The sequence below is a fragment of the Podarcis tiliguerta genome, assembly GCF_965153285.1.
Source record: "Podarcis tiliguerta genome assembly, chromosome: 12".
Classification (NCBI taxonomy): Eukaryota; Metazoa; Chordata; class Lepidosauria; order Squamata; family Lacertidae; genus Podarcis; species Podarcis tiliguerta.
In genome coordinates this window covers 6240030-6252790 of record NC_139545.1, presented here as the reverse complement: position 1 = coordinate 6252790, position 12761 = coordinate 6240030, and the positions used below count along the sequence as shown (strand labels likewise).

The window sequence follows — 12761 nt, the reverse complement described above, 5'->3', positions numbered from 1 at the left end:
GGTTCCATTTCCAAGCCGCTCTCACCCGGAGTCGGTCATTAATCGACACCGGAGCTCTCTTTTCCCTCTGCGTAAAAACGCAGCTCGGGCGCACAGCCCCACCCGGGTTGGAAAACAGTATTTCGGAAGGCCGGCAACTTGGACACGGAAAGGCGGAGCCGCCTGGGGAAAAAGAGTGTTGTTTGCGCTCATGGGGTGGGGTGGGGGTTGTTGTTTTTTTTTGGGGGGGAGGTCTGGTGGTTGGGGGTCTCACCGGCTTGCTGGGGTACACTTTGGAGAGGTGTCCCTTGAGCCTGCCCACGGTCCAGTCGAGGAAGCAGCGGATGGTCTGGTCGGTGTACTTCTGGTTGGGGGCTTTGATGATGAGCGTGACGGGGGGCGGCCCCGCCGCGGGGGTCTCCATGGGGGCGAGCGGCCCGGGCGGCGACGAGGAAGGCAGGCAGGCAGGCGAGAAGCGAGGCTCAGGAGGAAGAGCGGCGCCCGAGCGGTGCGCGAGTGCCGGCCAAGAGGCCCCGTGCGCCCATCTCCGTCGCCGCCCAGACCCGGCCCAAGCCTCGCCGGGAGACGCGGGAGCGCGGCGTCACAACAAGGCCCGCTGCCGCCGCCGCCGGGGCCTCCACGTCGCCCGGGGAGCCTCCCTCCCCGCCGCCCGGGGCCTTGCAGCGACGCCTAAAATGGAGGCCGCGGAAACAACCACCAACCGCCCCTCGCCGCCGGGAGAGCGCTCTTGCGCGGCGCGGCAGCGGCGGCTCCTCCTTGCGCGGGGGCGCTGCGAGGCGGCGGCCGGAACAGACTGAGCGTGTGCGAGGAGGCGGGGAAGAAGGGGAGATGGGGGGGACACACAGGCCAAGAGGGAGGCAGGCAGCCCCCCCAAAATAAAGCTTTGTTTGGGGCGCGCCCTCCGCGGTGGCCTTTCCAGGGCGGCCTGGCAGGCAGAAATCCGGCCGGGGAAGCTTCGCGGCGCTGGGAAGAAGGAGCTGCGTCTCCGGGAGAGCTTTCGGGAAACGCCTAGGCCGGGGGGCGGGCACCGAGAAAAGACACGCGTAGCTCTCTTGGCACACGCGTCTGGATTTAAAATTATGGATCAAATAGAATATCTGCATATCGAGGTGGTGCACAGTTCTGGTGGCCTTGTGGGCGCGCGTTATATGGTTTGACTTTATCATCATTATTAAATTTGTATGCTGCCCTATTCCCGCGGGTCTCGGGGTGGCCACAACATAAAAACACAAAATGCATAATGAACCAAAAGCAGCCCGATCGTTTCCCCACCCCCGCGTGCCCAACACTTTTTGAAAGGTTGCCTTGGAGTACTGATCTCTCCCTCAACCGTAACTCGTTCACGGAACTCACTGCCACCAGATGCGGGGATGAACAACCGGTGACATGCCTCTAAAAGAGAATCGGCCATAGTCGTGAAATAAGAGGGGTGAAGGTCAGTGGCAAGGAGCCGTTAGAGCTGAGTCTCCCAAGTTTAGAGGTTCAGTATCACTGAATGCCGCCATCTGGGACAAAAAGTATCCCCCTTATTACCATCATGGAATCCTAACAGAGCTCTCCTTACGTTGTTTGTGATCTGCTGCTTCCATTTTCTGTTTACCATTATTATCATAGAATCATAGAGCTGTAAGGGACCCCAGGGTCATCTAGTCCAACCCCCTGCAATGCAGGAATCTCAGCTAAAGCATCCATGACAGATGGGCTAATTAATAATTTTATTATTTCCACCCTGCCCATCTGGCTGGGTTTCCCCAGCCACTCTGGGTGGCTTACAGAACATAACAAATATAAAACATCACACATTTAAAATTTCCCAATACAGGGCTTTCTTCTAAAAATCAGATAGTTGTTTATTTCCTTGACATCTGGTGGGAGGGTGTTCCACAGGGCAGGCACCACCACCGAGAAGGCCCTCTGCCTGATTCCCTGTAGCTTTGCTTCTCACAGTGAGGGAACCGCCAGAAGGCCCTTGGCGCTGGACCTCAGTGTCCAGGCAGAACGATGGGGGTGGAGACGCTCCTTCAGGTATACTGGGCCGAGGCTGTTTAGGGCTTTAAAGGTCAACACCAACACTTTGAATTGTGCTCGGAAACGTACTGGGAGCCAGTGTAGGTCTTTCAGGACTGGTGTTATGTGGTCTCAGCAGCCGCCCCCAGTCACCAGTCTACCTGCTGCATTCTAGTTGTAGTTTCTCAGTCACCTTCAAAGGTAGCCCCACGTAGATTGCATTGCAGTAGTCCAAGCTTACCTCAGTTTAAGACCAGCTATTGAGCCAATGTATTCCCCAGGCTGGGATGCTGGCTTGGGGCCAGAGGCACCCAGGTTCAATTTCTTGCTCAAGGAAGAAGGCCTGCGCAATCTCCCTCTTGGCCCTGCCTGTCTCCTGCTGCGAGAAGGGAAGACAATAAAGCTATATTGCGACCTGCCTAGTCTAAATGCGCATAGATTGCTGGTTTCATGAACCTGTTTTGTTCCCAAGACAGTCTAGTTAATTGTGACCTGTGTGGTGCCTTCATGATGACACACAAGAAGCAGCATTCAGGCGACCTAGTAAATAACTTGAGCCTTAGTCTGATGACACCAGGCAAGGAGAATTGCATGTGCGGTCTTTAAATGCACACCACAGGCAAGGAGAGGGACGCTAGATGGTGCTGTTGCTGTGTGTTGTCGAAGAATAAACACCCTTCGAATATGTGCTGCCAGGATGTGGGGAAGAAAGAATTTCCAGCGACTTAAAAATAGCAGCCAATGTTTTATCCATCCATGTGTAGCCACCCAAACCAGAGGTCTGGCAATGGAGATGAACTGATCTGTCTCCCACCAGATCTCTCTCCCTGCTCTGTTACCGAATATAATACAGTAGTTTCTGGAAAACAGGGCCTTATATTTGCTGTGCCTGTGTGTTCTTTGCCACCCTGCATGTTGTTTACGTGCACAGACTAAGCTGACCAGGGCTTGCATGTAGAACAGGATGGTGAATATATGCTACCCTAGGGACTCTGATTTCACCAGATGCTCCCCATGCCTGGGTTGAAACCAGGGTGGGGGGCTGGCGGTGGGTTTTACGACTTTATGTCAGTATGTTTCTCTGACTTCCTGAACCCTGTTCCACCACTCTTGGGTCTTTTACTCTCTGGACCACAGCATTATAAGTAGTAATTAGATTTTATAGAGTGCGGACTACAGCTTAAAGAGTAGGCTTGGTGCCATTGGAAACCAAGCCTTGTGAGGAACGCTTGAAGGAGCTGGGTGTGTTTAGAGGAGACTGAGAGGAGATATGTTAGCCATCTTCAAATATCTAAAGGGCTGTCACAGGGGAGAAAGAGGAAGCTTGTTTTCTTCTGCTCTGGAGGGTGGGACTTGAACCAATGGCTTCAAGTTACAAGAAAGGAGATTACGGGGAAAAAAATTTTTTTGAAAGATATTTATTAAAATTTCAACATATTACAAAAATAAGAAAAAGAATAAAAGGAAAAGGAAAATACAAAGTAAAAACAGTTAAAAACAAATCAATCTTTCCATATCTTATCTTTCATTTGCTTGTTTCCCTGACCTCCTCACACCTCCCTTTCTTGTTCAATTAGTTAATTCAGCAAATCCTTTCCCTCTTTGATTTTATCTTAATCTTTTATCTTAATATATTATAGCTTTAGATTATCAGCTGTTAACAATCCATTTTTACATATTCCTTTATAACATTGCTGCTAAAAACCACTTAACTTCAATCCAACATCATTCTAACATTCATTAATTTTGCAGTATTTCTGTAAATAGTCTTTAAATTTCTTCCAATCTTCTTCCACCGACTCTTCTCCCTGGTCTCGGATTCTGCCGGTCAGATTACGGAAAAACTTTCTGACAGTAAGAGCTATTGGTCTCCCACAGGAGGTTGTGGACTCTCCTTCTTTGGAGGTCTTTGGAGGTCATCTGTCATGGATGCTTCAGCTGAAATTCCTGTGTTGTCGGGTGTCACGATCCAGGGAGTGGCTGGCAAGAGTCCAGAACCGACACGCCGGGACCGGGGCACCGGCGGTGGTGCTGGTGGCAGTCCAACTGGCGGGTCCACAGTCAGGAGCAAGTCCAATGGAGGTCAGGAACTGCAGGATGCAGAAACACAGGAACCAAAGCTGGAACGGGACAACGGGGGGTTGAACTAGATGAGCCTTGGGGACCCTTCCAATTATACAATTCTGTGATTCTATCTCTGAAGCACTGGTCGGGCCAAAGCCAATTTGATGGAGGAGAATTTCAAGGCAGGGGGCAGCTAGCAAGGGGGAGCCAGCCTGGTGCAGTGGTTTGAGTTGAGCTGAATTAGGACCTGGGAGAGCAGGGTTCGAGTCCCCACTCAGCCATGAAGCTCGCTGGGTGTCAGGAGCTGGATTGAGGCGCAGGTCAGCAATAAAACAATAAGTCACCCGATGTCAGAGGAAGCCAAACAGCTCAGATCATAGCAACCCTTCGCAGCAAGTCTTGCCCCAATGAGGTAGGAGGACGCACAGTCCCAGAATGCCATTTGACTTGTGGCGTTGTGTGACACCTGATTGTAGTGCATCCTGCTTTCCCCCCACCCTGGCCTCTTGTCTGTGAAAGATGATACTATGCCAGAATGATGGATTCATCTTTGAAGGAACCACAGGGCCTCGTTGTTCATTTTTAGGCTTTGTGGCAGTTGGCCACGAGGACTGGAGGGTTGTGCCAAAAGACAACTTGCCCCAAATGCGTTCACACACCTTTCAAAATCCCAACAGAGAGCATCTTCTCAGTCAGTTAAAAAAACTAAGCAACGCACAAGCAATCGACGAACAAAATGTGTGTTGGTGCATAGACTTAACACTGAATAGGCTTTGCTGCCAAACGACTCTCTTCTTTCAACATGAAGTCCCACCGGAGATCAGGAATGAGGCAGACTGTCAGGGTTAGACCAGAGAAAAATGTGAATTTGTCTTATTTTCCATCTAGTCTGTAGATAAATAAAGAGCTGTGGTTAGAAGGGCAGGCCACGAGGGCAGCATTCATATGTATTAAATACAAACAGACATGTCTCCCTTTCTTCTTTTTTAAAGATAACTTGGCGTGATGATAAAATGTCTTTGGATGGAAAACAGGTTGACTCTCTGATTAAAACATAGTACAGTTTGCAACCTGTACAGTAAAGGATTAGACGTAGGAAGCAAAGAGAGAAAGAGATAACTCTACAGTCAGCATTCAATGCTATTATTCCTTTATTCCATCTTAAAAAGCAAAGACATCACCTTACCAACAAAGGTCCGTATAGTTAAAGCTGTGGTTTTCCCAGTAGTGATGTATGGAAGTGAGAGCTGGACCATAAAGAAGGCTGGTCGCCAAAGAATTGATGCTTTTGAATTATAGTGCTGGAGGAGACTCTTGAGAGTCTCGTGGACTGCAAGAAGATCAAACGTATCCATCCTTAAGGAAATCAGCCCTGAGTGCTCACTGGAAGGACAGATCGTGAAGCTGAGGCTCCAATACTTTGGCTACCTCATGAGAAGAGAAGACTCCCTGGAAAAGACCCTGATGCTGGGAAAGACTGAGGGCACAAGGAGAAGGGGACGACAGAAGACAAGGTGGTTGGACAGTGTTATAGAAGCTACCAGCATGAGTTTGACCAAACTGCGGGAGGCAGTGGAAGACAGGAGGGCCTGGCGTGCTCTGGTCCAGGGGGTCCCGAAGAGGCGGACACGACTAAACAACAACAACAATTCCTTTTAAAGAATATGCAGTGAGATTACATGGTTTGAGGGAGGGAAAACACTACCACTTTCGCATCAAGTGGACAGTGGAATTTGCATCCAGAAGAAGCAAGAAGGCTGAGTTAAGAGGATATTAGACCAGAGACATTTTGTTATTGAGACGTCTCCGAGATCACAGAGTGATCCAGTATAGTATGATATGCCTATGTTTCTCCAGATTTTGCACTACAATTCCCTAGGGAAATGTTGGGTGACTTGGAATCCAGCAACATCTAGAAGGCCGCAATTTCCATTATTCCTGACCATTGACCACGCTGGCTTGAGCTGAGGAGACAGTTTTCCTACACCAGCTGGAGGGTGATAAGTTCGCCATCCCTGGTATGATCGGTTGTAAGTATAACCCAATTTCAATGTATGGGCCTAATGCTGTCCCAAACCGCTATAAAGCATCAGTGGCGTAACGTGGGGGGTGCAGGGGGGGCCAGCCGCACCGGGCGCAACATCTGGGGGTTAGGGTTAGGGGGCGCAAATCCACGGGTTAGGGGGCGCAAATTACTTGCCTTGCCCCGGGTGCTGACAACCCACGCTACGCCACTGTAAAGCATATACAGTGGTACCCCGCAAGACGAATGCCTCGCAAGACGGAAAACCCGCTAGACGAAAGGTTTTTCCGTTTTTTGATGCGCTTCGCAGGACGAATTTCCCTATGGACTTGCTTCGCAAGACAAAAATGTCTTGCGAGTCTTGAGATTTTTTTTTCGCTCCCCACCCCCTTTTTCTAAGCCGCTAAACCGCTAATAGCCTTTTAGCAGCTAATTCGCTAATCCCTTAAGCCTCTAATAGCCGCTAAACCGCTAATAGCGCTAATCCACTAAGCCGCTAATAGGGTTGCTTCGCAAGACGAAAAAACTGCTAGACGAAGAGACTCGCAGAACGAATTAATTTCGTCTTGCGAGGCACCACTGTATATAAGGTTCAGTTTTTAAGGATCCTTTCAGTTCAGAAACTGGTTTATTGCTTTCAACTGAGTTGGCTGGCCAAACCTGGACCACTAAAAACCAAACAGGCAGGGGACATTGAAAGTGACTCCATAAAACTTGGGCACTGAATTACATATCATAGGGCTGCCATGCATCTAGACATTCCCAGGATTTCAAAGGTGGAATTGACTTCTGGCGCTTTATCCTGAATCTTAGGCAAGTCAATTGAAAAATCACTTTTTGGGTATTTTTGTCTTTCAAAAGCTCAGGAACAATTTTCGGGGTGTCCTGGTTTTTACATTTTGAAATGTGGCAACCCCGGTTTATATTGTTTGGTTTTCCCTTCAATATTCAGAAGCCAGGGTGCAATTCCTTCCTGTCAAAATCCTTTTGAGTTATCCTCAAACCTTTTGGATCCAGCCCATCAACTGCATGGGGCTCTGCACCCCTTGCTTAAAGAAATAGCTACCAAGCTGTAGAAGAATGTAGGGGAATGTTTTTTTTGTCTGCTCCAGAGCTGGGCTCCATGTAATAGCAATTTCCGTGCAACAGGCCTTGGCTAAGACAAGAAGAATTTGTTGTCAAACATTTAAGAGAAGTGTAAACAGTAGTCAAGCAGGAAAATGGGGACTTTCCTCCTGGTACATATTTAGCAAGCAACTTAGTGCTGGAAAACAACAAATGGGACTAAAAAAGAAAGCATGAAATATCACCGCACATGATAAAAAGGCCACCCACACATATTGGCCTTTCTTCCCTCATTGGATTATCTGCAAATCAGGAAAGTTCAGGATGCAAGGGATGTGTCACAAGAGCCTGTTCAAAGATGGAGTTTGAACACAGTTCAAAGATGGAGTTAACTCTTTATGAGCAAAAACATGATCTCCACCTACCTACTTGCTTGAGTGTCAGGCCTAACGAGCAGAGCAGCTCATTCCTGATTGTCTACCTCCATGAAAAAGAGTTGCCGAGGCTAAAGGTCCTTACCTCCTCACAGCTGTCCAAGTTCCCTCCTCTCCAGGGCTTTTCATGCCTCTTCTGGATGTGGGAGACGAGAACTCATCACCTGTGACTCATGTCTTGGCCTTCCTCATCCCATTCTCCTTCTTCTCCTGCTTCATCTTCTGCCTCTGATTCTGGACTTCTCTCTGTCACAGACTCTCCCAGCTCACTAAAGCCTGTTACCTCCTCAGCTTCTGACACCGCCTCTCCCTAGTCTGCTCTGCCTTCTCCCTCTGCCTGCTCACTGCTGTCCCACTAATACTCCCTGCTGGTTTCTCCCACCATTCCTCTGGGTCCAACCAGTCCACAGGGGCATCTTACCCATAGAGGCTAGTGCATGGGGCGCTGGGGCCCCAAGTTCTGGAGGGCACCAGGGAAGAGGCAGAGGCTAGACGCAGTGCCTCCCAGCATCAGCTTGCTGCCCTCGCCCACCTTCACCATGCCATGCCGAAGCAGTGCCACGCCCAGAGCCTCCGTCTGCCGTGGACACCGCGGCACGAAGCGGCCAGCTGAGCCGGGAGCCACGTCCAGCCTCCTCTTCTTCCCTGCCGGAGGAGCCACCCTCCAGCCACTGCCCGCCTCCTCCAGCCCCACCGGCTGCGCTGTCCTCCCTAAGAAAGCTCTGGGGAAGTGGGGGGGCCATGCTTAAGAAGGCCCTGCCAGTCCATGACAGGATATCATGTGGATGTCCCATGGAAGGATAAAAAATAGAGACACGGGCATTTTCAAATCCTCCAGCTTAAGGATGAGCCCCGTATATCTGAAAGAGAATTCTATGATTGCCAAAAGAGAAAAAGAAAAAATACACACACACACACACGCCCTGTGTTTTCACTGTTTCTGCATGCAGCTGTAGGTACAAAAGCACAGGTTTTGGGTTAGAGAAGTCCCTGCAGAACTAGACAGAAAAGCAATTAAAAGCGTACATTAATTGCTTCTGCCATACCACTTATGAAAAGTATCTGCATCCTTGCCATCTTGACACAATCAACGCTTGCTTAATTCAGTTCAAGACTCCCAAGGACAGAAATTAGCACTGTTCTTACATGACAGACAAAGATTGCTCCGGAAACCATTTTTTTATCTTGGGAAATGATTCGCTTTTGCACGCGTTATCGGGAAGCAAGCGGCAAAGAGAAAATGGCTAAGTATCTACAGAATAGAGTTTCTGAGAGCAAATTGAAAAAAGGGCCACCCACTGGGATGCTCATTGTCAGAGATGGACAAAAAGAGAAACTAATGTTCCCTAATTTGTTGCTGGAAAATAAATACAATGTATTTACGACATTTCTGCCACCCCATAATATAAAGTACTCTAGGGCACCTTGCCATAAATAAAACAGTACTCCAGTCCCACAACTAATCTTTCTTGTCCCCATCCCTTTCCCTCTAGCTGAGAAACAACCAAGTTAGCCCTGAAATCTCTCATCCTCTTAGAGCAAACCAGCCCCCTCAGCTATTTCCACAAAGCCTGAGAAAACAGATCAGCCATGGCGTATGACCCAAAAGGTCAACAAACCGTCTATTTCAGAGCTGAGCTATTTTGAAGTGTTTGAGAGGCAAATGCGGAACCTCGTAAGTTTCGCGTTTCAAGCTATGCCTACTTTTGGACCGTGCAGTAAAGAAAGTAGTAGGTCTTGATTCTTAAGGTTTCTTAATTGCCATTCCACTTGATGACAAGCAGACTGAAATTCCTGAAATCCCTGCCCTGGCTGCTTTCGCAGGCTTCCTTTATCTGCACAAACATTTCCTGTTCTGCTTTCTCACCCTTCCCCAGAGCCCTGTAAGGGCTTCCTATCATCATTTTTCTCCCGTTTCGTTCACTCGAGACCAAATTGTTCCTGCACTGTAACAAGTCTGGCTGTGACATTTGTTTACACAGTGTGCCCCACTTTAATGATCACAAGCACATTTCTGCCTATTACCCTTGAGTTAATATCCTTTCGCTGCCTCCATTTAGTAAATGATATGCCAAGATAGATGACAACCTTGGATGCTCCTTGACTAAATAATTTGTATGGATTACATGCAAGGCTTTTCTTCTTCTTCAGCTGGAGCTCACAGGAGCACAGCTCTGGCACCTCCCAGGTGGGTGCCATTGCCATTCTAAGAGAACAAGTGGAAAGAAGTTCATGGTGAGGTCTGGCACCTCTTTTTTCTGGAAAAAAATGCATAGAATTCAAGTATGAGACCTGATCCCATCCAGTCCTTCGACACATGGAGATATTCTTCCTGCCTGCCCCATAGGGTCACCACGCACCCTCTACAATACAGGATGGTCCCATATTTCAATGTAAACTGTTCTTCTCTCTCTCTCTCTTTCTTCTTCTTATTCTTTGGCGATCACTCGTAGCTGAGTAAGATTGTCTTCCATAAACATGCTTTTAACAATGAGTCTGTAAGTGACTGTGGAGGCCAATTCTGGATCCACACGTCCTTCCACAGTGGGGACATTGGTTCCCAGGTGGGAGTTGGTCACGGTGTGGATTTGCCAAGTGTGCCTTCCTCTTAGCACTTTTCCCCCTTGCGTCCTGAGTTCGAGTGTCTTCAAAGCCCATGACACCTTTGGTAAAGGCTGTTCTCCAACTGGAGTGCTCGCAGGCCAGTGTTTCCCAGTTGTCAGTGTTTATACTACATTTTTTTAGATTTGCCTTGAGACAGTCTTTAAACCTCTTTTGCTGACCACCAGCATTATGCTTTCCATTTTTAAGTTCGGAATAGAGTAGTTGCTTTGGAAGACGATCATCAGGCATCCGCACAACATCTCTCACTCTCACACACACTGCGGCTTCTACAGGGAAGATATTGCTGGCTTGCCTGGAGAAAGCCCTCCCTCCCTCCCTTCCTTCCTTCCTTCCTTCCTTCCTTCCTTCCTTTTCCCCCTCTTCGCTACCTCTCCTCATCCCACCCCTAAGAAGGAGCAAACCAGGGAAAGGTTTTCAGGCTGTTGCTTCCAGTTCCCTGCAGCTTTGGCTGGGTGAAGGTGGCCATCTGCAGAGCTGCAGCCTGGCAGCACTGGGCCCTGTCCCTCTGAGAGCTACAAATCCTAAGTCTCTAGAAACAAGCAGTTTTATATCAGTGTAGCCCAGAAACCCCAGTTCTGAACATAGTTAACTGCATGATAATTGAGAAGGGTGGGGAAGCAGCTCCCCACAAGCTTGCCCCCCACCCTGCCTTGTATTTCAGAAATTTATTTCAGAAATTTAACATGTGGAACAAAGCTCACCCCTTCATCAGAATATGCTGGGAGCCTCAATGCGCCCTTCTGGAGGCTTCACCCGGGGCAAAAAATACAGATAGCCCCCCTCCCAGCTATGTTAGGATTGCTATGGGTCCAAATTTCCCAGCCATATCCAGAATACTACAGTCAGAAGCAACGCCCAGGTGGAAATAGCTTTTAAAAATGTACAAGGAAATCCGGACATATGGCAACCTGTGTCGGTTTTGGCAATTTTCCTTAAAACTTCTTTGCCCGAAAAAGCCCAACAATTTTTCTGTCTGGATTTTCACCATTTGAAATATGGCGATATGTTCCATTTGCTCCGCAGGAGGCAGCTCTGAGCTAGGTCCAACAGCTTTGCCATTGGATGTCTAACCACAACATGCCAAGATTTTATGTTTCCTTCCTTTACAGAAATCCTTCATGGTCGTTGCTGAACAACAGGCCAGATGACCTTCAAGCCCTTTATCTCAAACTGCCACGCTGACATCGAAGTGGCAGATGTGGAGAGGGTTTATCTTTAGCTCCTTTCAAGGCTTAGGAGAAGCTGAAGATAAGCCCAAGCTCAACCCCAAACTGTGAGAGAGGGTCCGTGTTGTAGTGCAGTCCTACAAGCAGACAAAGTGTGCCACCAACCTGGTCACTGACTTACCGTATTTTTTGCTCTACAAGACTCACTTTTTTTCCCTCCTAAAAAGTAAGGGGAAATGTGTGTGCGTCTTATGGAGCGAATGCAGGCTGCGCAGCTATCCCAGAAGCCAGAACAGCAAGAGGGATTGCTGCTTTCACTGCGCAGCGATCCCTCTTGCTGTTCTGGCTTCTGAGATTCAGAATATTTTTTTTTCTTGTTTTCCTCCTCCAAAAACTAGGTGCGTCTTGTGGTCTGGTGCGTCTTATAGAGCGAAAAATACGGTATTTTATTTTATTGACAGTGGGCAAGCAGCCGCCACTTTTACAGCAGGAGATTTACGATTCAAACTTGCCTCCGTCTGATGAGGTTGTGTGCAGTAAATAGATGAGGCTGGAAGGATAAGATCTCGGAGTCTGGTTGACTGAAAACTCACCAGTGAAACAACACAAGTGAAGACAAATTGCTAGCTGCCAGAAAATGCACTTAGTTCACAAAGGAACTCTTCCGGTGGTGTGCGTTGCAGACATCTGTATGTAGCTACCAGACAGAAGAAAAAGGCTGCAATTCTAGACATGCTTGCTAGTGAATTAGCCTTATTGCGAACAGCGGGCTATACTTCAGAGGAAACATGCGTAGGATTGTGCTGCACTCAACTTTTTTTGAAAGGCAAGTAGCCAAAACAATAAAATTAAAGAAGCCTGTAAGTGAGGAATGGATACAAACAGGATGATACAGTTCACAAACTGGGGTTGTTGTTCATTTATCATTGTGAGAAGAATGGCCAACGCTTCCATACAACTATTTTCCATTGCTTTCACTGCTAGGGAGTTTCTCCATGAGTAATCATCTGGAATTAATGCATTCATAAAATGGAGAAATTCATAATGAAGTTGTTTTGTCCAGTGTGTGCATGAATCTCCAAGCGACTTTAAGCAAATCTGCTTAAATGGGATGTCTCGTTCTCACCTGGTACCCAGCTGCTTTAAGAATTGTGGTACACAAACTTGGGCAAAGCAGACCATCTGCAGGATATATGGTTTTCTGAGTCCTGCACAGGCATCGGTGGCTGAAGGAAGGCAGACAGACAGATTAATTGCTCAGGGAAACAACAGAAAGCTAAAAGGGAGACTAACAGTAATTCCTGTGTGGAAGGAACAGATACGAAGGGACAAAGAGCATCTGCCCACATCTAAGCCTGCCAACCCTGGGTTTCTGAG

At 48.2% G+C, this 12761-nt stretch overlaps 2 protein-coding genes across 2 annotated transcripts in view; one reads left to right on the top strand and one right to left on the bottom strand.

The window, feature by feature from the left end:
• HERPUD2 (HERPUD family member 2) overlaps window positions 1-1100 on the bottom strand; it is a 21212-nt gene extending 20112 nt beyond the window's left edge. The window contains exon 1 of the mRNA XM_083407096.1: window positions 254-1100. Coding sequence (XP_083263222.1) covers window positions 254-403 — 150 coding nt within the window. The 5' untranslated portion in view covers window positions 404-1100. The remainder of the gene's footprint in view (window positions 1-253) is intronic.
• Window positions 1-12761, top strand: part of ANLN (anillin, actin binding protein) — a 495425-nt gene that overhangs the window by 176967 nt on the left and 305697 nt on the right. The window lies entirely within an intron of this gene.